At 38.2% G+C, this 25662-nt stretch overlaps 1 protein-coding gene across 1 annotated transcript; it reads right to left on the reverse strand.

The window, feature by feature from the left end:
- Positions 1–18120: 18120 nt before the first annotated feature.
- Positions 18121–21289, reverse strand: LOC110895276 (ribosome biogenesis protein BRX1 homolog 2). The gene is made up of 8 exons (XM_022142559.2): positions 21015–21289; positions 20801–20942; positions 19976–20054; positions 19721–19845; positions 18939–19040; positions 18773–18841; positions 18593–18691; positions 18121–18503 (listed from the first exon to the last, which is right to left on the reverse strand). The coding sequence occupies exons 1-8, from the start codon at positions 21197–21199 to the stop codon at positions 18372–18374; spliced, it is 933 nt and encodes a 310-aa protein (XP_021998251.1). The 5' UTR covers positions 21200–21289; the 3' UTR covers positions 18121–18371.
- Positions 21290–25662: the final 4373 nt, after the last annotated feature.

Genomic DNA, 25662 nt, shown 5'->3' on the forward strand with positions numbered 1-25662 from the left:
GAGAGTTGTTTTTACTGAGTGAGATGGAGAATTTTGACGTTGGGGGAAATGAGGCGTATATTAAGCATAACAGAGAGTATTTGGACACGTGGAGGGAGGAGAGTGGTTAGGTGGGTGAGAGCAGGGGTCAGGCGAGTTTCGTACGGAGCATGTAATCATTTCCTTGGGATATAACATTTTCTTCTGTTGCTACAAACTGGGTGGTAATGAAAGCTGGGCTTGCCAGAAAGAAATTTCAGCGTATGCAGCTACACCGTCCATATGGTTGAGGTAGTAGTGAGATGCCACTGTGTATGTAGTGATATGCGCCAAAACATATAAATTGTATCAAATACGTTTTAAAAACAACTTTTTTCGGTACCAATGTTGGAAAAAGTGTGTTTCTTTACTTTTGATTTTCAGGATTAAAAGAGCTTAAATTGACAAAAGGAACAAATTAACGACAAAAAACAGCATAAATACGAAGGAAGAAAGTTGACACACTATAACGACCCTCCAAGTTTCACCCCAAGAATAAAAGCAACAAACTAGAAGCCAACACGGGACCATGCCTACCAAGCATGGGTCCGTGCCCCACTCAAGATTCTTTGAAAGATAAAGACAAACAGAAGACGACAAGGGACACGGCGTCGTGTCTCCTAAGCATGGGCCGTGGTCAACTCTCAGATTTGCAAATCTGGGTTCGTACAGCAAGTACAAAGGCCAGGGGGCTTTGCTGTTGACACACGGGGCATGTGTGCAGAAGAGTTGACAAGAGAATTAAATGAATACAGAGTAGTCTCAGGATCCAAGATCGATAGTAAGAGCTTTTGTCAAACTATGGTCATGCTAGGCTAATCTCTTACATCACTTGGTGAAGACGAAATCTTTTATGTATTAATTTTGATTTCCAACCTTTGGTCACTTTTTAATTGGGTATGTATTAATGACTTTAATAACTAGTTTTTTATATTGAAAGTGAATTTTTACTCTATCATTCTTCATTTTCGTTGATTCACCCATTCGTGTCTTTACGGTCTATATAAAGCACGTTAACTGCCTGGAAGAGGTTAGAAGGATGGTTTGGGTAAAGTTATTGCCTCGTTCAGTGTATAGATCCTGCGAGGACTTAATTCAAGCTTATTAGGACTTCCCTTGAGGCAGATAGCATCAAATCGGGGGAAGTAAGAACGGCTTGTAATCCTTTATAAATAAACTACTACTAAAACTATTGGCCTTGCGGGACTGTATCCCTGCTGAGTCAGACCAATATGGTCGAGGGTAGCGTTGCCTCCAAAAGAAGTACATGCCACATTTTGCATTAATAACTTATTTAATTATCTTTCAATAATCCAGCCTTGCGGGACTATATCCCTGCTGACTCAGACCAATATGGCTGAGGGTAGCGTTGCCTCCAAAAGAGGAACATGCCACTATAACTAAAATAATCTCTTAAAAAACCCAAAGTGCGGAAATCATCAAAGGATACTTAAAAGATTAGTCAGAACCAAGTGATTCTGTCTTGTTATTTGTTTCTTTTATTTATTTTACTTTATTTCTTTATTTTACATGGTTAAACATTTTCTCAAAATTTGGGTCGATTAGACTTTGACGATAAACCGGTATTAAAAGCTCTTATGTCCTTGGACGACCTCGGTATCTTACCATCACTATACTACGCCAACGATGGGTGCACTTGTCCTAACGTGTTGTAGACAGAGATAGTTTCATATCGTGTTTTATAAATATAAAGTTTGATAAAGAATAAAAAGTGCTTAAAAATACATCGAAAAAATCATTACACGCTCCTATTGCGTCAAGTTTTTGGCACCGTTGTCGGGGACACAAGGATTTTAAGAAAGCTTAAAATCAACAGCCTAATCATTTTCTTTAGTTTTTCTACTCAAATTTCTTTTCGTTTTTTCTACAGTAGCTTAACACGGGGCCGTGCTGCATTAACACAGGGTCGTGTCTTATTTACAGTAACTAAAAAAATTTCTGCTAAAAACAAGGCTCACACGGGCCGTGTTTCATTCGACACGGGGCCGTGTTTCATTCGACACGGGGCCATGTTCACTGAGCACGGGGTCGTGTAAACCTTCTGTATTCACATAAAAAAATTAATTCCCGGAAGTCGTAATCTTCTAAGTACTATCCAAACAATGGATTATTACATGGGAGATTATGATTACTATGGTTATGATGATTATGAGTAGCCATATTGTACCATTTGCGGTGAATCTCACTCAGTACAAAATTGTTACATCTTTCAAGTTTCAACCATCAACCTCATACACAACATATGATGAACCAAGGTTTGAGCTTCCAAAATCAAGCTTTGAAATGTACAAGACACCACCTAGAATAGTTCCAGAAGCCGAAAGCCTCATACAAAGTCTCAAGAACTTAGAATTCTAGATCAAACAATTCCGTGCACGAGAAGAAACCATTTGTACAAAAGAGGTAATAATAGAAGAGGTGAAACATCAAGAGCCAACAAAGGAAGAACCACTCCAAGAAAATTTAACACATGATGAAAAACCCGAACCAAGCCATTCGGAAGGTAAGTTCTCAAAGGTAAATTTCGAAAAGGAACAAAAAGACCTCCAACAAATACACATCTTACAACCTTCTTTTGAAAATCATAGTTTGGTTCCATCTCATGCTAAGTTTTTAAAAGAGTTAACCACTAGTCCTGACATTAAAGAAATTGCAAGTATTAAATTAACTAAAGATCAAACTTCTATAATACAAGATGACCAAAATGAGTCGAACATAAAGTCGGTAATATGTTTTATTCAAAACATTTATATTAGTAACATTTCAATAGATAAAGATCTTTGTGTTAATATAATGCCAAGCTACATTTTTGAAAGAATAGGTATTGGTGATTTTCTTCCAATTAAAATTCCGATCTTTTTGGCTAATCGAAAAAAATGAAAGGGCTATGGGAGTGGTTGAGGACGTTCTCATTCAAACAAATCAAATGATTGTACCAACTGACTTTGTCATCTTAGATAAGCTCCGCTTGTGTTGGGACAACCTTTTCTTAAAACCCATCAAGCTTTGATCAAACAAAAAAAAATCAAGATCTTCCCACAAAACTTCTTTTGAAAATCATAGTTTGGTTCCATCTCATGCTAAGTTTTTAAAAGAGTTAACCACTAGTCCTAACATTAAAGAAATTGCAAGTATTAAATTAACTAAAGATCAAACTTCTGTAATACAAGATGATAAAAATGAGTCGAACATAAAGCCGGTAATATGTTTTATTCAAAACATTTATATTAGTAACATTTCAATAGATAAAGATCTTTGTGTTAATATAATGTCAAGCTACATTTTTGAAAGAATAGGTATTGGTGATTTTCTTCCAATGAAAATTCCGATCTTTTTGGCTAATCGAAAAAAAATGAAAGGGCTACGGGAGTGGTTGAGGACGTTCTCATTCAAACAAATCAAATAATTGTACCAACTGACTTTGTCATCTTAGATGATGCTCCGCTTGTGTTGGGACAACCTTTTCTTAAAACCCATCATGTCACACCCCAACCGATGGCGGAATCATCGGGGCGCGGCACTGAGCGAAACAGATTGTCCAGAAGTTTCCACAACAACTATTATTACAAATTCAGTTAAATGATACGTCCCATACCGTATCCTAAATAAATAAACAAGTTATCATAAAAAGCAACTAGGCAAATAATTCCGTTCCGACAACTCAGATTTAATTATTATTACAGACAATTGTTTATTATTTCTAGACTCCCTAGTCTCGATTTCATCACCACGCGCCTAAGCATCCTAGCAACTTAAGCACCTGTCACATACGTTAAAATAAAGTCAATACATAAAATGTAAAGGTGAGCACACAAGTTTGATAATAGCATATATAGAGTTCGAATAGTTCACGCATAACCAGGCACGTACACAGAGGAAAACGAAGCATGTTAATTATCGACATGAGATCATCGGTACCAACGACTGTGGGTTGACCGTCTGAGACGATTCGCAATACATGACTACCACCGTAGTCCATGCAAGTAATTGTCCTTAACAACCCCCGTGTGAACGGGTGCTGAGTCCAAACTATAGTACTATGTTGCTAAGGCAGGTAGATAGCACTCCACGTGTAAACATAATAAACAGCATTCATTTAGTCAAGTAGCACATGCAAATGGTTAGCGTTCGAATAGTTTGTGTTTGGTTGTGATTTGATAGGTAACGTATGTAACACCCAAAAGTGCTAAAAGCAAAAAGGGATCGAGTATACTCACAGTGATTGATTATGGATTGAAGGGAGCGCTGAGAGTAAGGTTAGCCTGAATAGTTCGATAGCATAACGATAAGTAACGCGGAAAAGTAAACAAGTGTGAACGGATCGAATGGACTGGTCGATCGAACGGCAGGTTCGATCGAACGGGCTGTTCGGTCGGCTGGTATGTCCGGTTGGACAGTCCTGTTCGATCGGCCGGTAGGCTCGATCGGCTTGGCCATTCGAGTGGATTGTTTCTTCCTCTGGTGTGTTTGTGTTTGAGGATTTGAACTTTTGAAGTTTTCGTTGCAGCATTTGAGAACACTGAAGTGTTCCTACCTTTCAAGTCGATCGATCGAGCGGTTCGCTCGATCGGCTAGCTCACTCGATCGGCTAGGAGCTTCAGAATCAGTCCTCAACTGAATGTCACTCGATCGAACAGTCTGTTCGATCGGCTGGCATTCCCTACTACGAACGAGTTGGAAAACGATCAAGTGTTGAAGTATAGTATTTCATGATCCGAAGAGTAATGTTCACCAAACGCAGTTTGATCGAACATATCTTCCTCAACACTATGCTTCCTGAAATTTTAAAAGTGTGGGACCATGTGCTAGCCGATCGGCTGGACCGGTCGATCGGCTGGCATGTCCGATCGGCTGGGCTGTTCGAACAGCCTAGCCGTTCGGCCAGCAAGTCTGACCTGGTCGGCCTTTCGTCTAACACTTGGCTGCCTGATTATTTGTCATTATATCGAGGTAGTTTGATAACGTGTTGAACTATGATACCTTCGTTCTTACTTGTCTCTCCGGCTCGGACAGGAATCACCCAAATCCGTCCGTTGAGCGGTTCGGAACGTCGGCTTAGAGTTTAACCCATTGTCGGCGAACCTCGTAGATAGAACCCGAATCTTGAACCATCCAACCATTGGAATGATCGGTGGGTTGGCTCAGGCTCCGTTTCTACCAGTATGAAGGCATTGAGTGTAAAAGAGTTGAAAGAAAGTTGGGATTCCTTCTTTCAATCCTTCACAACTTGTGGATGTTTAGATCTTTGATAGATTTTAACTTGTTTGTGTGGAAATCGGTTAGATCTAAGTTATTCATGGTTGAATGAGGTCAAAGTTTGGTGTTCTTGAAGAACACTATGATGACGTCACCCAAGAACCCTTAGATCTTGGTGATTTCTCGGTTAGAATCCAGAATTTGAAAGATCGATAGGTGTAGAATCAAGTAATGATCAAAAACGTACAAGAATTAGAGTGAAAACTTACCGGAGTTGAGAGAAATCTGAGAAAAAGTGAAGAATAGGAGCTGGCCGGTCGGAACTTTCCAAAAGTGGAAATGAAGACAAGGACAGCCCTATTTATAGGCTTCCAAAAGGGGAAAGTGGCAGCCGATCGGCCAGGAGCTCCGATCAGGTGGGCTGCTCGATCGGCTGGCAAGATGCTAGCCGATCGGCTGGCCTGTTCGATCAGGGTGCCTCCTGTTCGATCCGCGACACACTTTGAGTATTTCGTGACGATTTTCAATGTTTCGAGTTCGATGGACGATGGTACGAATACGATAGAGTTCCTAGTCAAATTATTTTAATCCCAACCACTATATCTAACATACAATCTTCTATAAGTCGTGTTTCGATGTCGGTTTCGATTGAGTTCGATTGCTTTTCGAGTTTCGATTTGGTTTTCGATTGATTCGCTTGAATACCACACCAAACATATAAATAAACATGCACAAGTAACACATAAGGCACACACACGTATAGCAATACCACAATTCGCATAATTCGGGACTCGAGTTTGATTGATTGATCGATTAGCTTGATTGATTAACTTTATCGCATTGTTACTTCCTACTATTCACAGTCGTAATTCGGTCGCATTGATTAAACATTCGATCATTTCATTTATACAACACTTACTCCACATAATACAAAAATAAAAGAACACTAGCAGTCAAAGAATTCAAGTTGGCTTTGACTTTGACTTTGACATTTGAAAACACGGGGTGTTACAGCCTCCCCTTGTTTAGGGAATTCCGTCCCGAAATTAGGCTCGAAGGCTACACAACACCGTGATTTACCAATTTGATGCTTCAGATCTATTTATTTAAACAACTGCGGGTACTTGGCCTTCATGTCGCTTTCGAGTTCCCAAGTGAACTCAGCGCCTCGTTTGCCTTCCCATCGGACCTTCACGATCGGGATGCGAGAGCGCCTGAGTTGCTTGGTTTGGCGATCCATGATTTCGACAGGCTTTTCCACGAAGTGTAACGTTTCGTTGACCTGAAGATCGTCGAGCGGTACGATTAGATCATGATCAGCAAGGCATTTTCGGAGGTTAGAGACGTGGAAAGTCGGGTGGACGTTACTGAGTTCCTCCGGTAATTCGAGTCTGTAGGCTACTTTTCCGATCCTTTCCAGAATCCTAAAAGGTCCAACATATCGAGGCGCGAGTTTCCCTTTCTTGCCGAATCGGACTACACCCTTCCAAGGTGATACCTTTAGGAGTACGTAGTCACCAACTTCAAATTCAAGGGGCTTGCGTCTTTTATCGGCGTAACTTTTCTGTCTGTTCTGAGCTTTTACCAAATTGTCTCGAATTTGGTGGATTTTGTCAGTCGTTTCTTGTAGAATCTCGGGACCGGTTAGTTGCGAGTGACCGATCTCGTGCCACACAATAGGCGATCGACATCTTCTACCATACAAAGCCTCGAAAGGTGCCATTTAAATGCTGGCATGATAGCTGTTATTGTACGAGAATTCCACCAATGGCATGTGCTTGTTCCAACTTCCACCAAAATCTATGACACACGCTCGGAGCATGTCTTCAAGAGTACGGATCGTTCTTTCAGTCTGTCGGTCGGTTTGAGGATGGAATGCAGTACTCAGGTTAAGCGACGTACCAAGGGCCGCTTGAAACGTTTCCTACAATCGCGAAGTGAACCGAGCGTCACGATCTGAAATGATGTCACGAGGCGTACCATGATTACGAATGATCTCGTCGGTGTAGATTTGGGCTAGTCGTTCCACCTTGTAGTCTTCTCGTATCGGCAAGAAGTGGGCTGATTTCGTTAGACGATCGACTATGACCCAAATACTGTCGTGACCTGATGGCGTGGGCGGAAGTTTTGTTATGAAATCCATAGCTATACTCTCCCACTTCCATATAGGTATCGGCGGTTGAATGAGGTCAAAGTTTGGTGTTCTTGAAGAACACTATGATGACATCACCCAAGAACCCTTAGATCTTGGTGATTTCTCGGTTAGAATCCAAGATTTGAAAGATAGAAAGGTGTAGAATCAAGTAATGATCAAAAACGTACAAGAATTAGAGTGAAAACTTACCGGAGTTGAGAGAAATCTGAGAAAAAGTGAAGAATAGGAGCTGGCCGGTCGGAACTTTCCAAAAGTGGAAATGAAGACAAGGACAGCCCTATTTATAGGCTTCCAAAAGGGGAAAGTGGCAGCCGATCGGCCAGGAGCTCCGATCGGGTGGGCTGCTCGATCGGCTGGCAAGATGCTAGCCGATCGGCTGGCCTGTTCGATCAGGGTGCCTCCTGTTCGATCCGCGACACACTTTGAGTATTTCGTGACGATTTTCAATGTTTCGAGTTCGATGGACGATGGTACGAATACGATAGAGTTCCTAGTCAAATTACTTTTAATCCCAACCACTATATCTAACATACAATCTTCTATAAGTCGTGTTTCGATGTCGGTTTCGATTGAGTTCGATTGCTTTTCGAGTTTCGATTTGGTTTTCGATTGATTCGCTTGAATACCACACCAAACATATAAATAAACACGCACAAGTAACACATAAGGCACATACACACGTATAGCAATACCACAATTCGCATAATTCGGGTCTCGAGTTTGATTGATTAATCGATTAGCTTGATTATTGATTGATTAACTTTATCGCATTGTTACTTCCTACTATTCACAGTCGTAATTCGGTCGCATTGATTAAACATTCGATCATTTCATTTATACAACACTTACTCCACATAATACAAAAATAAAAGAACACTAGCAGTCAAAGAAGTCAAGTTGGCTTTGACTTTGACTTTGACATTTGAAAACACGGGGTGTTACACATCAAGCTTTGATCAAACAAAAAAAAATCAAGATCTTCCCACAAAACTTGGGGCCGACAAACGAATTTTTAATTTAAATAATGCAATGAAGTATCCAATCGGCAATGGCGACCCCTTGTTGGAAGATGAGGTTGAACCACCCGATACGAAAGAATCAAATGACCAATTCGTTGAAGAGGAAGTAGCTACCAACCAAAGCGTTTCGTCCATCGACCATGATGACGAACCAAAAACTAAGCCATCTATTGAAGATCCACTTTCTTTATAACTCAAAGAACTTCCAAAAGGCTTAGAATACGCTTTCTTAGATAATAAAGGTAAACTTCTCGTCATCATTTCTTCGTATCTCAATTCTCACGATAAAAAAGAATTATTAAATCTACTTAAAAGACATAAAATGGCGATTGCATGGAAATTAATGGACATCAAAGGAATAAATCCTTCCATGTGCACATATAAATTTTTAATGGAAGATGACTACAAAGCGGTAATCCAACCACAAAGACGCGTTAATCCCAATGTCCAAGAAGTAGTAAAAAAAAGAAGTAATGAAACTCTTAGACGTCGTTCTTATCTACCCTATCTCCGATAGTTCGTGTGTAAGTCCCATCCAAGTCGTGCCGAAAAAAGGTGGAATGACGGTTGTAACCAACGAAAAAACGAGCCCATACCGACAAGAACCGTCACCGGATGGAGAGTTTGTATAGACTTTAGAAAACTTAATGAAGCCACAAGAAAACACTATTTTCCTTTACCCTTCATTGATCAAATGCTAGAGCGATTATCCGGTCATAAATTTTATTGTTTTCTCGATGGATTCTTGGGGTACTTTCAAATTCCCATTGCCCTAGAGGATCAAGAGAAAATTACTTTTACTTGTCCCTATGGAACCTTTGCATATCGACGCATGCCATTTGGTCTATGCAATGCACTAGCAACGTTCCAACGATGCATGGTATGCATGGTAGCCATTTTTCATGACATGATAGAAAAACCATGGAAGTTTTCATGGATGATTTTGCTATTTTTGGCGATTCATTTGACCAATGCCTCGATAACATTGAGCGAATGTTGTCTAGATGTGAAGAGACTAACCTCGCCCTTAATTGGGAAAAGTGCCATTTCATGGTCATGAAAGTAATAGTACTTCGTCACAAAATTTCAAACGCAGGAATGTAAGTCGACCGCGCAAAAATCGATATTATTTCCCGACTACCTCCTCCATCATCCGTTCGAGCCATTCGAAGTTTCCTAGGACTTGCCGGATTCTATAGGCGATTTATCAAAGACTTTTCTAAAATATCTCTACCTCTAACCAAGCTACTCGAAAAAGATGCCCCATTCATCTTTGACGAGGATTGCACAACATCATTTCTTGCCCTTAAAGATATGCTTGTCAAAGCACCAATCCTGATCGCGCCCGACTGGAAGCTACCATTTAAAATCATGTGCGATGCGAGCGATTTTGCAGTCGGAGCAATCTTAGGACAAAGAAAAGAAAACCATTTTCACCCCATATATTACGCTAGTAAAACTTTTAACGATGCTCAAGAAAATTACACAACCAATGAAAAAGAATTGCTAGTTGTAGTATTTTCATTTGATAAATTTCGTTTCTATCTCGTGCCTCCAAAACTATGGTTTATATCGACCACGCTGCTATTCGATAGCTTTTTAAAAAACAAGACCCAAAACCACGTCTCATACGATGGATTCTTCTTCTTCAAGAATTTGACAAAGAAATAAAAGACAAAAGAGGAGCAGAAAACACAGCTGTTGACCACCTGTCTCGTCTTGAAGACCCTGCTCTGGAAGGAACTCGAGAAGATCTCATCAATGAGAAATTCCTCACATAATCCTTAGAAATGGTAGAATATCGACAAGAACCTTGGTACCCAACTATGCTAACTACTTAGCTAGTGACACTATTGTCAAAGTGTTGACTTTTCATCAGCGAAACAAATTTGTTGCTGATGTAAAAAACTATTTTTGGGAAGATCCATATCTTTTCAGAATTGTGCCTATCAACTCATTCGACGACGCGTCCATGGTCGGGAAGCAAGACAAATTCTTCGCCATTGCCACGAAGGACCATGTGGTAGACACCACTGAATAGCCAGCACCGCATGAAAGGTGTACGATAAAGGATTTTACTGGCCCACAAGTATTCACACCCGCACCCACAATGGTCACGCCCAGTCGGTACTTAGGGAAATAACCACATGTGAACTTCCAGCATTTTGAAAAGCGAGATTTTCTCTATGGGCTTGCAAAGTCTTCAAATTCAAGATTTTAAGGCTCTGACTAGTTGATCAAACCAATTAATTAACCATTTTTATTTATCAACAAGTCAAACGATATGAAAAATGCTTTAGAAATGTTAAAAGCTTTCTCTAAAACTTGTTTTTAATTTTAAAAAGTATAACATTTTTTTAGAATAAAAAATGTTTTATAAATAAGAAAAAGAGTTATTTAAAAATTTGATAAAAATATTTAAAATTTTAATAAAAAATATTTAAAATTTTAATAAAAAAATATTTAAAAAAAATTAAGAAGATTTCTTAAATAGTAATAATAGATAACAAAATGACAAAAGAGTATAGAAAAAAACAAACAAAAAGGTTTGAATTGTATTAACGTAAAACTCGTGGAAGATTCATTAAAATAAATGGAATGAGGCGTACGGTTAGCATTACCCACTAAATAAAATAAGAAAAATTTTAGGATTGGGTCATAAATTGCAGTTATTTGAATTAATTAATTCAATATTAACTTTTTTATTAAGTTGTATGATTGAAATTAAACTTCTTTTAAATCAAGATGTGAAATGCACATTAAAATAATGTGATTTTATGGTATACAAACTAAAATAAAAGTTTTACTAGGTTTCTAATAAACCATCTAATTAGCAAGTTACGATAATTATTAGTGATATATAAATTATTACTGATTTTTAGAACTAATGTAATCATAAAAATGAAGCTTGATAGAACTTAATGATCATTATAACTGATTGACTAATTTCTATTACAATGAAAAACACAAAATGATAGCTAAAAAACTATCATATTTTGTTCCATCCATGCATCATTTGCCAATCTTTCCAAGGATAACTATCATTGGCAAAGTAAAAATCATCCTGTGTGATATACCAATAACATCTACTCATGGCAAATGCATTATAGCCACACAACTCATCCTTCATGAAACTCTTATCAAAAACAGAGAATGTGTTGTAGTTGCGAAGTTGAAGGGTTTTCTCGTCGAGCCAATAGAATCGACAATTATATTGATTTGTATCATACCAAGTCATACGGAATTTCCAAGAAATAGAGTTCCCTGGTGTAAGTATGTCACCTCCAATATCATCACATCCCACCACAACCTTTGGAACATTGTTATTATTGATGGTAATTCTGTATGGTTCAAAGGGTTTGCTTGAAGGTAGGGTGTTGGCTTTGATAATAATACTGTTGTGAAACAAAAGAAAAATGCCAAATAGAGGTTTTAGCAAGAAACTCATGGTTCAAAGTTTATTGTCTAAACATGTTTTCATATATATATACATATAGATGTGTATAACCCACCCCCCACCCCCTCTATATATATACACACACATGAATTTTAGGTGAAAGTATATCCATTTGTATAATTATGCACCATCATCACACGAGACAACAAAGCACTCTTACAGTTCTTTGTTGTATATTAGCGTTGTATCATTACACAACATTTGCATATAATTACACAATGTTACAATCAACACATGAATTATTACACAACATATACCCCATAAATTATATCCTAACTAGTTATTGTCATTGAGATTTAACATGCAATAAAAAGATTTTTAATGTAAAACTATTACATAAATTAGTTAGTATAAAAAACAAACAAAATTTTATGACTAACACAATAAATGTTAATTATTTAACTTATTTATTTATTTATATTTATATTTATATTTATATATATAACAAATGTTGAAGAACGAATAGTGTTTCTTTGTCTTTTATAATTCTTGTCTTTAAGTGATTTTTTGTTTTATTTATTTATTTTGTTTTGTAGTGAGTTATCTGCGTTTTACGTCACGTGGCAATATGAATTCGTGTTTTTGTTTTACGATTTTTCATGGTGTTGGTCGTTGTTTGTGTACTACTTAGTACGGTTTCACGACCCTCAGGTTCGCAACACTGGGGTCAACATCGGTATTAGTGTCGTATTCGTTTTTATGCTTTTTCTCAACGTGACGGTATAAATTCGTTGAACACAGAGTTGTATTCGTAATAAATTATTTTTAGTATTATAAGTAATATCGGGTGTAGGTACCATACCGGTATTGTAACAAATCAAACCAATATCAACCAAACAACATTGATACATGTACATGTGTTTGTTTTTATGGTTTTCAATCGATGTAAAACACATGTCAATTGCTATACTGACCTAAAGCACACCAGAAAGCGCAGGAAATCCAACTAGTTTATTTATAGGCTCCCTTTATTCCCACACCCCCTAGATCTTATTTTCACATCCCTAGTGTATACGGGCCGTATACAAAATATACGGCCTGTATAGAATGTTTTTGAATAGGAAAATGCGCAGAGAATGTTTTTTTTTATTTTATTATATACGGCCCGTACATAGTTATACGAGCCGTATACAAGTGTATACGATTTATAAAAAGTATACGGCTCAATGGATTTATTTCTGAGGTTTTTATGTTTACCAAATGTATACGGGCCGTATAACTGTATACGGGCCGTATCGATTGATGTTTTTCAATTATCACGTTTTTTCCCGTAAAAACACCATCATTCTAGGGTTTCTAAACTCTTCATCATCTTTAAACAACGTTGATCGGAACACGCCGCTTAAATCGGAGCACAAGTAGAGTAACGTTACCGATCAGTCTGTTGATCAAGTAACTAGCAGAAGAACCCGACACAAACAAGTTCTCCACAGTTTGTTATTCAGATCTCTATTCGGTCATCTTTCCAAACTACAACACACGATAACTTTAAACTTTATAGTGTGTGATTTGACCAGGAAATGATTGGAGGTGATTGCTACTTTTAATAAGCTGTCATAGTTGTCAAATTCGATTTCAACAAATCTTTTCCTTTTCCTTCAATTCCTAGAACATTCTCCGTAACATGAAGACGTGTCGGGTTCTTCTACTAGTGGTATTTTAATGAAGTATTGAAGATTGAATGTCCAAACCCAACCGTTTTTTACTACGGAAACGGTGGCTAAGCGAAATACAAATCGCAACCGTTTTTTACTACGGAAACGGTGGCTATGCGAAATACAAACCGCAATCTTTTGTGACTATGGGAAACACAAGTTTTCTTTTTGAGCTTGATGGATGTCCGTTATCTCAGTTGAGGCGGGCATTGTTTAAATTTGAATATAAGTAGATGTTACGTGTAACTTCATTAAACCAAGAACAAAGCCTATTTCGAAACACATGTGTTCGTATCAGCGTTGTTTATCACCCTGTGTGAGTATTGAAAACCCGACAAACAGTCTTGACAACTGTGGCAGCTTATCTATCTGTGTGTGTCACATCCATCCTGTTGTGGCAATCGATATGATTAATTTTATAGATTTTTTTTCTAATTAGCGTTGTTAACTACCAAAAGAATGCATACACAAATAGTTCTAGTGGACGAAGCAAAGAGACCGTTGTGTATATGAATCACGTTTTTTTTTCTAATTAGCGTTGTTAACTACCTAGAAATTGATATGGTGAGTTGGTAATCAAAATCAAGATGTCAGACAACGTGCCTTTCGAGATCCAAGAGGAAATAATCAAACGGCTTCCAGTAAAATCACTGATTCGATTCCGATCAGTCTCCAAATCATGGAAAGCTATTGTTGTTATTGTGCCTATCTCGGTTGTTCAGTACTTTCGTGATAATAAAACAAGAAATAATCAAACGGCTTCCAGTAAAATCACTGATTCGATTCCGATCAGTCTCCAAATCATGGAAAGCTATTGTTATTATTGTGCCTATCTCGGTTGTTCAGTACTTTCGTGATAATAAAACAAGAAATAATCAAACGGCTTCCAGTAAAATCACTGATTCGATTCCGATCAGTCTCCAAATCATGGAAAGTTGTTGTTATTGTGCCTATCTCGGTTGTTCAGTACTTTCGTGATAATAAAACAAGCAGACATTGATTTTGCCAAGATTGAAGGAAAGAATCTGGCCATAAGCGTTGTCGATTCTCAGCGTTATTCGAATGTAAGTGGATCGGGTTCTGCTAGTTATTCGGAATGTTTCGAATCATCACAGAAGACGTGTCGGGTTCAACTCTCCTATATCAACATACTCTTCTCCAGACGCTTAGCTGTCACTTTGTGTGTTGACGAAGCTGACAAACACATTAGTATTTTCTCAAAATGTGCAAACTTGAAGAATCTCACTTCATTGTGTATGTGCTTGTGCTGTAGAAACCGGTGATGAATTTGTGTATCTAAATCAGGTTCTCTGCCTTAGATCGGTCATTCCTTGTGATACATGAACGTTGTATTCTTGTCTTTCAGAAGAGTTGGTATTGAACCAAGAATACTTCAAACATTCTAAACCCTACTTGGAAACAAACCAACAAAATCCTTATACTCTTATAGCAGAACCCGACACGTCTTCTATCATGTGACGGACAGAGGTGCAAGAGAATGGCGAGTTATTTTCAGTTATTTCTGTTGATTCACAAATTCCATTGTTTAAATCAGAATCAGGTTCTCAAAACAAGGATCGTTCTAATAGATTAAAGAGAATAAACCAATTTTTACCATTTTTACCCATAGTATACGGGCCGTATAACAATATACGACCCGTATACATCGTTCGTATACATTGTATACGATCGGTAAAAAAAATTTTACCGAGAGTATACAGCCGTATAAACCGTATACGGCTCGTATACATATGGTAAAAACCTCTGTAATCTTTATATAGTGTGTGATTTGACCGGTTGTATTAAGTTATCTCTGTTGAATTTGATTTCAACAAATCTTTTCCTTTTCCTTCAATTTCTAGAACATTCTTCGTAACATGAAGAGAAATCAATTGTATTTTTTTAGTTGCTTCTCTTGTTAAGTTTCTTAACCAACCGAAATCCACAAATTCCAACAGTTACATCGTTTTTACCGTCCGGTTTCCAAACTCTTTCACTCAAAGTTAATATTCACTATGGTGGATGCAAGCATAAAGTTAAAAAAATACTCAAGAAGATTGAAGAGTACACAACTGAAGGTTCAGTGCACGAAAAGTTTCTTACGAACGATATGTATCAGGAAGCTCAGTATCAACAACTTGTGAGTGGGAATATGGCTATGAAGAATAGTATCAACAACGTGTCGGGTTCTTCCAACATATTGTGTATGTGCTTGTGTTGTAGAAACCGGTGATGAACTTGTGCTGTAGAAACCGGTGATGAACTTGTGCTGTAGAAACCGGTGATGCTTGTAAAATTGCATCAACTCTCCTATATCAACATACTCTTCTCCAGACGCTTAGTTGTTATGAATGACAACTTGAGGGGTCTAGTTAACTTTCAGATTCAGATTCAGGAAACAGATGATTTGTAAAAAAAACTGGTTGATGAAACCAAAGCTGTTATTTTTGTTGTTCAGTACTTCCGAGATCTGATCCAACCGAAATCCACAAATTCCAACAAATTGCATCAGGAAGCTTAACTTTAACGGACGATATGTATCTTCTATCATGTGACGGACCCAATTTTTGCAAGTTAAATCCACAATCAACGTATACAGGTGCAAGAGAATGGCGAGTTATTTTCAGTTATTTTTTTTGATCCACAAATTTCATTGTTTAAATCAGAATCAGGTTCCCAAGACAAGGATCGTGCTAATAGATTAAAGAGAATAAACCAATTTTTACCATTTTTTACCCATAGTATACGGGCCGTATAACAATATACGACCCGTATACAATCATCGTATACATAGTATACGATCGGTAAAAATATTTTTTACCAGTCGTATACGGCCGTATAAACGGTATACGACCTGTATACACATGGTAAAAAATGGTAATAGGTTGTGGTTCAGCCAAAATGACATCTAGCATTACTAACGGTTCAAGTAAGTATCTAAAATTTTGAAAATTCAGGTTTACCTTGTTAGTTTCTCAAACACTAATAAACATCTGCTTCCTGAATCTGAATCAGAATGTTAACTCTTTCACTCATAAACATCTGCTTCCTGAATCTGAATCTGAATGTTAACTCTTTCACTCATCAACATCGAGGGTTGTATTGGAATCAGGCGTTGGAAGGATTGTAGTAGTAAGACATTGGTACCACTTTGAAAGTTGCATCAGGAAGCTCAACTTTAACGGACCGGTTATTCGACCGAGTAATCAATTGTATTTTTTTAGTTGATTCTCTTGTTAAGTTTTTCTGACCCAACCGAAATCCACAAATTCAAGTCAAGGATCACTCTAATAGATTAATGAGAATAAACCCTCGTTTCTTCATCTTCATCTTCATCTTCATCTTCAAGAACAATGATGAACAGATGATGTTGGGAATTAAACGCATGTACGTGACAAAACAAGGATCGTTCTAATAGATTAAAGAGAATAAAGCAAGGATGTTGTGAATTCGCATAAACATATATTCGTTTCATAACCTCCTGCTATAAATCAACCACAACTGACAAAGAGCATGTATTAGAAACCATCCTATGTCTTTTACCAACCGAAGAGGCAGCAAGGACAGATAATACTTCATTTGTCGAGAAACCATATTGTCAAGAAACTAACATCTTTTAATACTTCATTTGTAACCGTAAGGATAATGCAAATTTGTACGTAAAGATCTCTACACAAACTGTGTATGTGCTTGTGCTATAGAAACCGGTGATGAATTTGTGTATCTAAATCAGGTTCTCTGCCTTAGATCGGTCATCCTTGTGATACATGAACGTTGTATTCTTGTCTTTCAGAAGAGTTGGTATTGAACCAAGAATACTTCAAACATTCTAAACCCTACTTGGAAACAAACCAACAAAATCCTTATACTCTTATAGCAGAACCCGACACGTCTTCTATGATGATTCGAAACATTCACGAACCATAATGGACTCAGACTCATACTACTCACCCTCCCCTGAGGAAAAGTTTTCCCGACGACTCAAGACAAAGCAGTTGGTTTGGGTTCATATCAGCGTTGTTTATCACCCTGTGTAAGCATTGGAAGCCCGACCACTAGCAGAATCATTGCATTACATCCTCGTTGAAAACAAGTGATTAAAACGCTTCTCCTTACAACTCTCATCAAATGCCTCACCCTTCCTTTTTATTACAGTCATACGACACGTATACGCATGGAATCTCTGATGCCGTGGGTAAAATCTAATTTTCTTTTCATACGGGCCGTATACAGCCGTATACAGTTATACGGCTCGTATACGTTATTCGTATCTATTGTATACGACCAGGCAAATTCTTTACACATGGTGTATACGGGCCGTATACAGTTATACGGCCCGTATGGAATGAAAAAAACTGACAAAGTCTGAAGGCACAAACTTTGTTAGTTTTATTTTATTATATACGGGCCGTATAACTGTATACGGCCCGTATAGACTATGTGTAAATAAGTTTTTGCCACACGAAGGTATATTACAAAATTTATAGGGTTCAAAAATTATTTAATATTCGAATAGAATAATTATTAGTCAAGGAAAGATCCCACTTGTTTATTCGAATTTCGAGTTATTCAGCATTAACTTTGACCAAAGAACCCATGATCACATCAATCAAATTTTTGCATTCTCTAAATGTTGGTGATCCATTAGGTAAATATAGAAGCATTACAACATAAAAGCAACAAAAAAAACAAAATAGACAATTTTTTAATCAAAATTCACCATCACATTTGACGGTTAGAGAGACACATGACCGATCCTGAAACCATATATATAAAAACTTAACTCTCGATGAAGAAAGAAATGACATGTCGACACACAGATCAAGCGGGTCAGATCGGCTACAGATGGATCATTCCTTCCACATGTCTGCAAACTCATCAGTCTCCAGGGGATTTGTCATCTCATGCATTTTTCTTCTTGTTTTGGCTTTAACCTTCTTTGCATACTTTCCAGCCTTCTGTCTCTTCTCCAACGACCGTATCTAATAATAAAAATTTTAAAAACATAATCATATGAACAACATTTAAGCTCCGCGAAATTTAAATAGATACAAGGATGTGGATGTCTAACCTGATTTGGCGAAACATAAAATGGATTCTCATACAGCGTTGGACCCCCAAAGCTACCGCCAAATATCTTTATCGGATTTAAACAAAATCTTGGACCAACCTGTCCATTTATATACAGACACGTAAATACACACACATATATATATGTAGTGTGTATGTATGTATGTTTATTAATACAAACCTCAATAAGGGTCATCTTTTCCAGGCCTCCTCGGTCAATTTTATCTGCTCCAGTATGAGGGCATGATATCTGTTTCATAAGATAAACGAAACATTAATTTAGTCTAAAACACATCGATACATGTACATTGATCCAGTAAACAAAAAAAACTAACTTCATAACCAACCTGGTAATTACGGAACCAAATGTGGTCATCGACAATTGAGAACACAAATACATGATCATGATAGGGCTTTGATTTCCTGTGTTCCTTTGGAGTTCCAAATATCTGTTCACAAAAACATATAAAACATCGTTACTTTGGTATTTCGAGAAACCAGGCGAAGTATGATGTTTTCAGCATTAAACCAAATCACGTCTAGGGATTATAACATTAATAACAACACCTACTTTAGTACTTTATAATAACAAAATATTGTTCCTTTATTCATCTTCTCTATTTTTTAATACTGTAGAATATATGCTTGCATTTTTTGTTGAAGTCGTGTTTACTTAGTTTGGTCAACACTGAAACAAATTTGAAGCTACTCGATCCAAATGCATTCTAAATTCTCAAGGTTTTTCATTACAATCTAGTTACTTGACTAGTATACTGGCACAGCTGTTAGCGTTTATTCTTTATGAAGTGAGTGACTTTTGATACATTTGTAGTTTCATTTTTAGGCATGTTTGTAAGTATCTCTGCCGTTATATAAATTTAACTCGACCTACTTCTAGATATATTTGTCAAAAATGGCACCTGTGAGCCAGACTTGAGTAGTTGACCTTTTTTATAGCACTCCCATACACCAAAATTCTTTGGATTTTAACAGTTAAAAACGAAAGTCTTTATAGACATCATTTTTCTTGATTACTGATGATAGTTTGTTGTTTTTACTGATGATGTTCAAAACACGTACAGAGTTGTCACCAAAATTTCAAAGCAAAAAAAAAAAAAGACTACCGTACCTGCGTGATCATTTCTTTCAAAAGTTTCCAGTGTGGATCTTTATCGAAATTTGACGAAAATGTGAGAAGGGGACGAGAACCTTTAAGATGATTTCCCGTGAGCTTTAACTCTTCCATTGTGTGAACTAAATAATAATAACACAAATCAATAAAACCATATAAAGCCTTTAACAGAATCAACAAGAACCATATCATTAGTCAGAATCATTTTTGGTTCACTTTAAAAACCACAGTTGAACTACTGAACTAGCTTACCTGCATTCACTAAAAACTTTACAGATGGACCATTTGGGCACTTGGACATCCACAAGTAAAGGTCTTTATGTTTCCTGCACTGAAAGAAAAATAAACACAAAACCATCAAACATAAAACGAAACCTAAGCCCAAATCTCTCAACTAATAAACTCAATACACATATATATATTAAGAGTGTTCATAGCACACAATCCAAAGCAAGCTGGCCCATTTGAAATCCAAACAATTCAGCTTTAGCGATTGACCATTCCATCCAATATTCTAGAGCTTAGAAAACCGTGTAAACTAAACTGGCTGTTTAACCTTCATTTTGTTTTTTTTTTCTTTTTTAGGATATGCAGCTGTGTACATTGCGGGTGTATACAAGCCGAGCCCAACAAAGCTCAAGCTCGGCTGGTTTATCATTTATTAATGAATTTGTATACCTTTTTACGTATATTATTTAGTTATTTTTATCAAAATTTTATATATACTAAATATTTAAAATATATGCACGTATTTTATATTTTATACAGGCTCGTGAGCCTTGGGTTCGAGCTTGACCTCGTTTAGTAAACAAGCTCTAAACTAGCTTGAGCTCGCTTAAACTCGGCTTCATTCAAGCTTTTAGCAAAGCCGATCTCGAGTAGCTCACGAGCCGGTTCGTTTACACCCCTAACAGTATATATGTAGTACATTCATAAACCGATTTTATCACTTCCAAAATTTTCAACACAAGCTAACAAAGTTGCGAAAATACAAAGTTCAAACTAATGGTTTGGGTTGGCCCGGCCCGGTTCCATCCATATCAGATAAATACCAACATTAACAAATAAAATACAAACCTCAAAGAACAAACAGGAAGAACAGCTTTTAAGTTCAACAAGCTCATTCAAAGTGGCTCCTTTAGTAGCCTTAGACTCAACCTTATTATCCTTTTTGCAGTGAGGCAAAACCGATACCAAATTCAACATCAAATGCCGATACCTAACAATACAGATAAATGTCATTATGTGAATTCAAAGGGCTATAAAACAATAATAATAATAAAGATGTAACCTGTAATTGATGCGACGAGAGCATGTGACTAGAACCTTCTCTCTGTTTCTAAAACCTGTGGATTCTTGTTGGTTTTCCGGCTTATCTTTCCACCCTAACAGAGTCCGTTTAGGTCTCTCCGGCGCCGTTTCGTCTTTCTTCGCCGCCGGTGCCTCTACTTCAACGTGTTTTCGCTTCTTCCCCATTTTGGTTTTCCGGCGTCAGAGAAAGATCGAGGGTTTTGGTTGTGACTTGTGATTTGGAGTAAACCCTAAACCCTACAAATTGATTTGGGTGACCGCGTTTGGGCCTTGTTAATGAACTAGGTTTATGCCGGCTTGTTGCTAGGGTGTGTATGAGTCGGTTTGGTTCGGTTTTTACCCTTAATCATAATCATAACTGTTAATTTTAGTTATGGATTTTTTTAACCATAACCAAATTTTGATTATGGTTAATTGGTTATGAAGTCGGTTATGATTCGGTATCAGTTAATTGCGGTTATTAACAAAAAAATTTAACGAAAACCAACTTTTGTGATAAAGTTAAAAAATTATATGTTAATGGGCCTACAAATAAGAATGAAACTCACTCTATTGGACTTAGTTTTAGTCTTTTTTATAAGACGATCAAGACTACATTTTTTTGTTAAACAATCGATGTAGGATCTCTTTTAGTAAAATAATAACGTACTCAGTGTTATATAGAAAATTCATATGATCATAACACATTGATTCTTCATCAAAATAAAGGCATCTACTTCTATATCATTTTGTTCCTAACATACTTTGATCTTAGTAAAAACCTATACACGGTTATTGTAAAACATAAATCCATTATATCGAGTTATGATCTTAACATTACAAGTTCGGTTCGGTTTCGGTTATATCGATTAACCAAAGCTTCATAATGGTAACCGTAACCGATTGGTCTGTTAACCAAAGATTCATTGTGACAACTCGTACTTTACCGTCTCTTATATTACGTGTAACTGTTTAAAACATTGTGATTACGTGAATTATATTGAGTGAATAAATGATACGTGTTACGTGTTATGTGATTTCATGTGAACGTGTATAAGTTACTTGGACCGAACACTTAGTTGTTTTCATAAAACATTCTTCGGCCCACACACACATGTCCGACTCGAGACCACTAGGTGGCCCATGTGGGGTTTCGGCCCACATCCTTTTCCACACGTATATGATCACACACATCTCTTAGGGTTTAGTTTTCACAACTTTGGCAATCAAGCACACATACTCTCTCTCTCGATCGGAACCAAAGGCAGCCGACCCTCCCTATTCTCGAAGCCCCTTGTAATCGGATCATCCCTCGTTACACACTCTAATCCGGTTAGTGTTTATGGTTGGTTGTTTATACATGATGATATGATCGGTTAATGTGTTTATGGTTGTGTTCATGCTTGATTAATGTTATGTTTCACATGTATTGTTGCTCATGTTCATGCTAATCGGATTGTTCTTGATGTATGTAATCTGAATGATTTGAATCGGCCATACGTGTTCATATGAATCGGTTGAAGCTAGATGTAATCAGTTGTTATGTTATAAGATTCGGATTGTAACTTGTTTATGTGCTAAGTGAATCGAGGTATGTTGATAGTCTCGGCTACATGTTCATAAGAATTGATAGATATGTTCATAAGGATTCATATGGATTAGATGTTTGATTTCACTGTTTGATCGATATTATGCTAACTGATTAGTTGGAAACTTGTTAATTGATAAGAGTAAAAAGGAAACTGGTTAAATTGATTGTAACCGATCTGCATGAAATCAGGAGAAGCTGTTACAAATTGCTAGTCTCGACACGGTTGCGAGTCGAGAACTCCCTGTCTCGACTCGAGACCGCACATTCCCGGCACAAACCGCACCAACCGAGACCGAGGTTGCAAGGTCCAGTTGCGACTCGAGACCGAACAGTCTCGACTGGACCATGACAAACCGAGACCCGCCCTGTTGCGACTCGAGATCTCATTCGTTGCGACTCGAGATCTCGACACCAGCATAACTCGAGACCGATAGTCTCGACTCGAGACTGACTATGTTGCTATTGGACTTTTACTGTTACAAGCCCAACTGTTTGGGCCGAATACTTGGAGATTGTTATCTGATCTTTATTGGACTGTTTAATCTTATTGGGCCGAGAAGAATATTGGATTGTTTTGGGCCGGGTACAATTGGGCTTAGATTTTAGAACGCACAAGTATGATTATGTTATGCTCTTGACTGCTAACGTGCAATGCGTGTTTGCTGTGATTCATACGTGCATTACTTGAGTCAAAACCTGACTTGTGTGGTAACCCTGTTAGGATGAGATTGACCATTTTAGTTCAAGGAACCTTTTGTGTATCTGCCGAGCAAACCAAGGTGAGTTCACACAGCCAAGGCATGGGATTCCGGGTTAGGAATTGGGTTGGAATGTTTGATATGGAATGATTACTCGTACTTACGCAATCACTAGACTATAGACCATCGTCCTCAGGATAGTCAGGACACTTACGTAAAACCTACGTAAACTAGTATCTACCATTGTCTCCCGGGTCGGGAGGACACTTACGTAAAACCTACGTAAACCAATACCCACTACTGTCTTCCGGGTCGGAAGGACACTTACGTAAATCCTACGTAAACCCCACGCGTACCACTGTCCTCGGGGAAGGGCACTCACGTAAATCCTACGTGACCTTGTATGTATTCCTGTTCTCGGTTCAAGAAAAACACATGGTTGCAAATAGTCTAGTAAGTACCATAATGGGAAACCCCCATTAGTAAAGATAAACGTGGGAATCCCCCACTAGTAATATATATATATACAAGGCAATGGGAAACCCCCACCATTAGTACATACATGCATGGGAAGCCCCCAACTAGATGAACATACTCATTACTACTACGAACTTATTTTCTGTGAACTCGCTCAACTAGTTGTTGATTATCTGCTGCATGCCTTGCAGGACCTTAGGTACATTATGGAGCTTGCACAGGGAGGAGCAGGTCGTTGTGGGATACGGGTCGTGAACGATATTTGAACTTATAACTTATTTTGGGTTTTCATTATTATGCTTCCGCTACTTAAATAATGTTTGGTTATGAACATCAGTCATGTCACGATGAAATACATTTTTACTTTTACACTTAAATGCTATGTTTGATATGATTGATGGCTTGATCTTGGTCATGTCACGCCTCCAAGCGGTGGTACTCCGCGTGTGGGATTTTGGGGGTGTGATAGATTGGTATCAGAGCCATTGGTTATAGAGAACTTGGTTTTGATATGGGGAAAACGTTTTTATTAAAACCAGACTATAACCAGAACAGTGCTCTCAACGATCCACAACGACGCTTCGCTCCACGTGCAAGACTCGACATACTAGGTAATATGGTTTATGTTTATTACCTGCTTGCTAGAACTATATAGAACTTTGCTCGTAGTACACTAGATACACATGACTTTACTACATGAGAATACCTACGTGCTTACGCTTTTCTGTCATCACCCTACTCGCGAACCATTCTCACTTACGCTACTTTTACAATGAAGATCATGTCTGGACGAATTAACATGACTCAAGCCCAGTTAGAGGCCCTCGTTCAAGCTCAAGTTGCTGCGGCACTTGCAGCTGCTCAAGCAGGTAGTATACCCTGAAATATAGACTCACACTAGGATCCTTAGATCCTGCATTAACCCTCGTATTGAACTTCGTCCTATTCATACACAATAGGTCAACCAGCGCAGCAGCCTGTCTGCACTTTCAAGAACTTTATGGACTGTCGTCCAAGTACTTTCAGTGGCACCGAAGGAGCAGTGGGACTACTCCATTGGTTTGAGAAGCTCGAGTCAGTGTTCGAGATGTGCGAATGCCCTGAGGCTCGCAGGGTCAAGTACGCCACAGGCACGCTAGAAGGGATAGCACTAACTTGGTGGAACGCCCAAGTTCAGATCTTAGGGTTGGCAGCTGCTAACGCCACACCCTGGAACGACTTCAAGGAACTCATTAAGCGGGAATACTGCACACGTGACGACATTCACAAGCTGGAAGATGAGTTTTATCATCTGAAAATGACGGGGTCAGAGATTGAAGCTTATACGAAACGGTCGAACGAACTGGCCATCTTGTGCCCAACCATGGTAGACCCTCCGATCAAGCGCATCGAGTTGTACCTCAAGGGTCTAGCCTCAGAAATTCAGAGCCATGTTACGTCGGCTAACCTCGATAATATCCAAGACATCCAGCGTCTTGCTCATCGCCTCACGGATCAGGCGGTGGATCAGAACAAGTTGCCCAAACGCATCAGTGCTACCGCATCAGCCGCTACTCCCACTACACCCAGTGACAACAAAAGAAAGTGGGATGGGGATTCTAGCAAACGTTCAGCAACCGTTCAATCTCAAGCTCAGCAGCAGAAGACTGACCACTACCAGAGTCCTAGTCAGCAATCCTCTGGTGGTCATAGACAGAGAAGGTATCAAGGGTTTCACCCCAAGTGTCATAACTGCAACAGACATCACAGCGGCCAGTGCAACAAGGGTCGTTGTCAAAGATGTCTCAAGATGGGTCACGAGGCCAAAGACTGTAGGAGCCCACGGCCTGCAAATCAGAACCAGCAACCGCAACAACCAGCTCCACAGAACCCACAGCAGCAGC

This window comes from Helianthus annuus, chromosome 12, assembly GCF_002127325.2.
Source record: "Helianthus annuus cultivar XRQ/B chromosome 12, HanXRQr2.0-SUNRISE, whole genome shotgun sequence".
Taxonomy (NCBI): domain Eukaryota; kingdom Viridiplantae; phylum Streptophyta; class Magnoliopsida; order Asterales; family Asteraceae; genus Helianthus; species Helianthus annuus.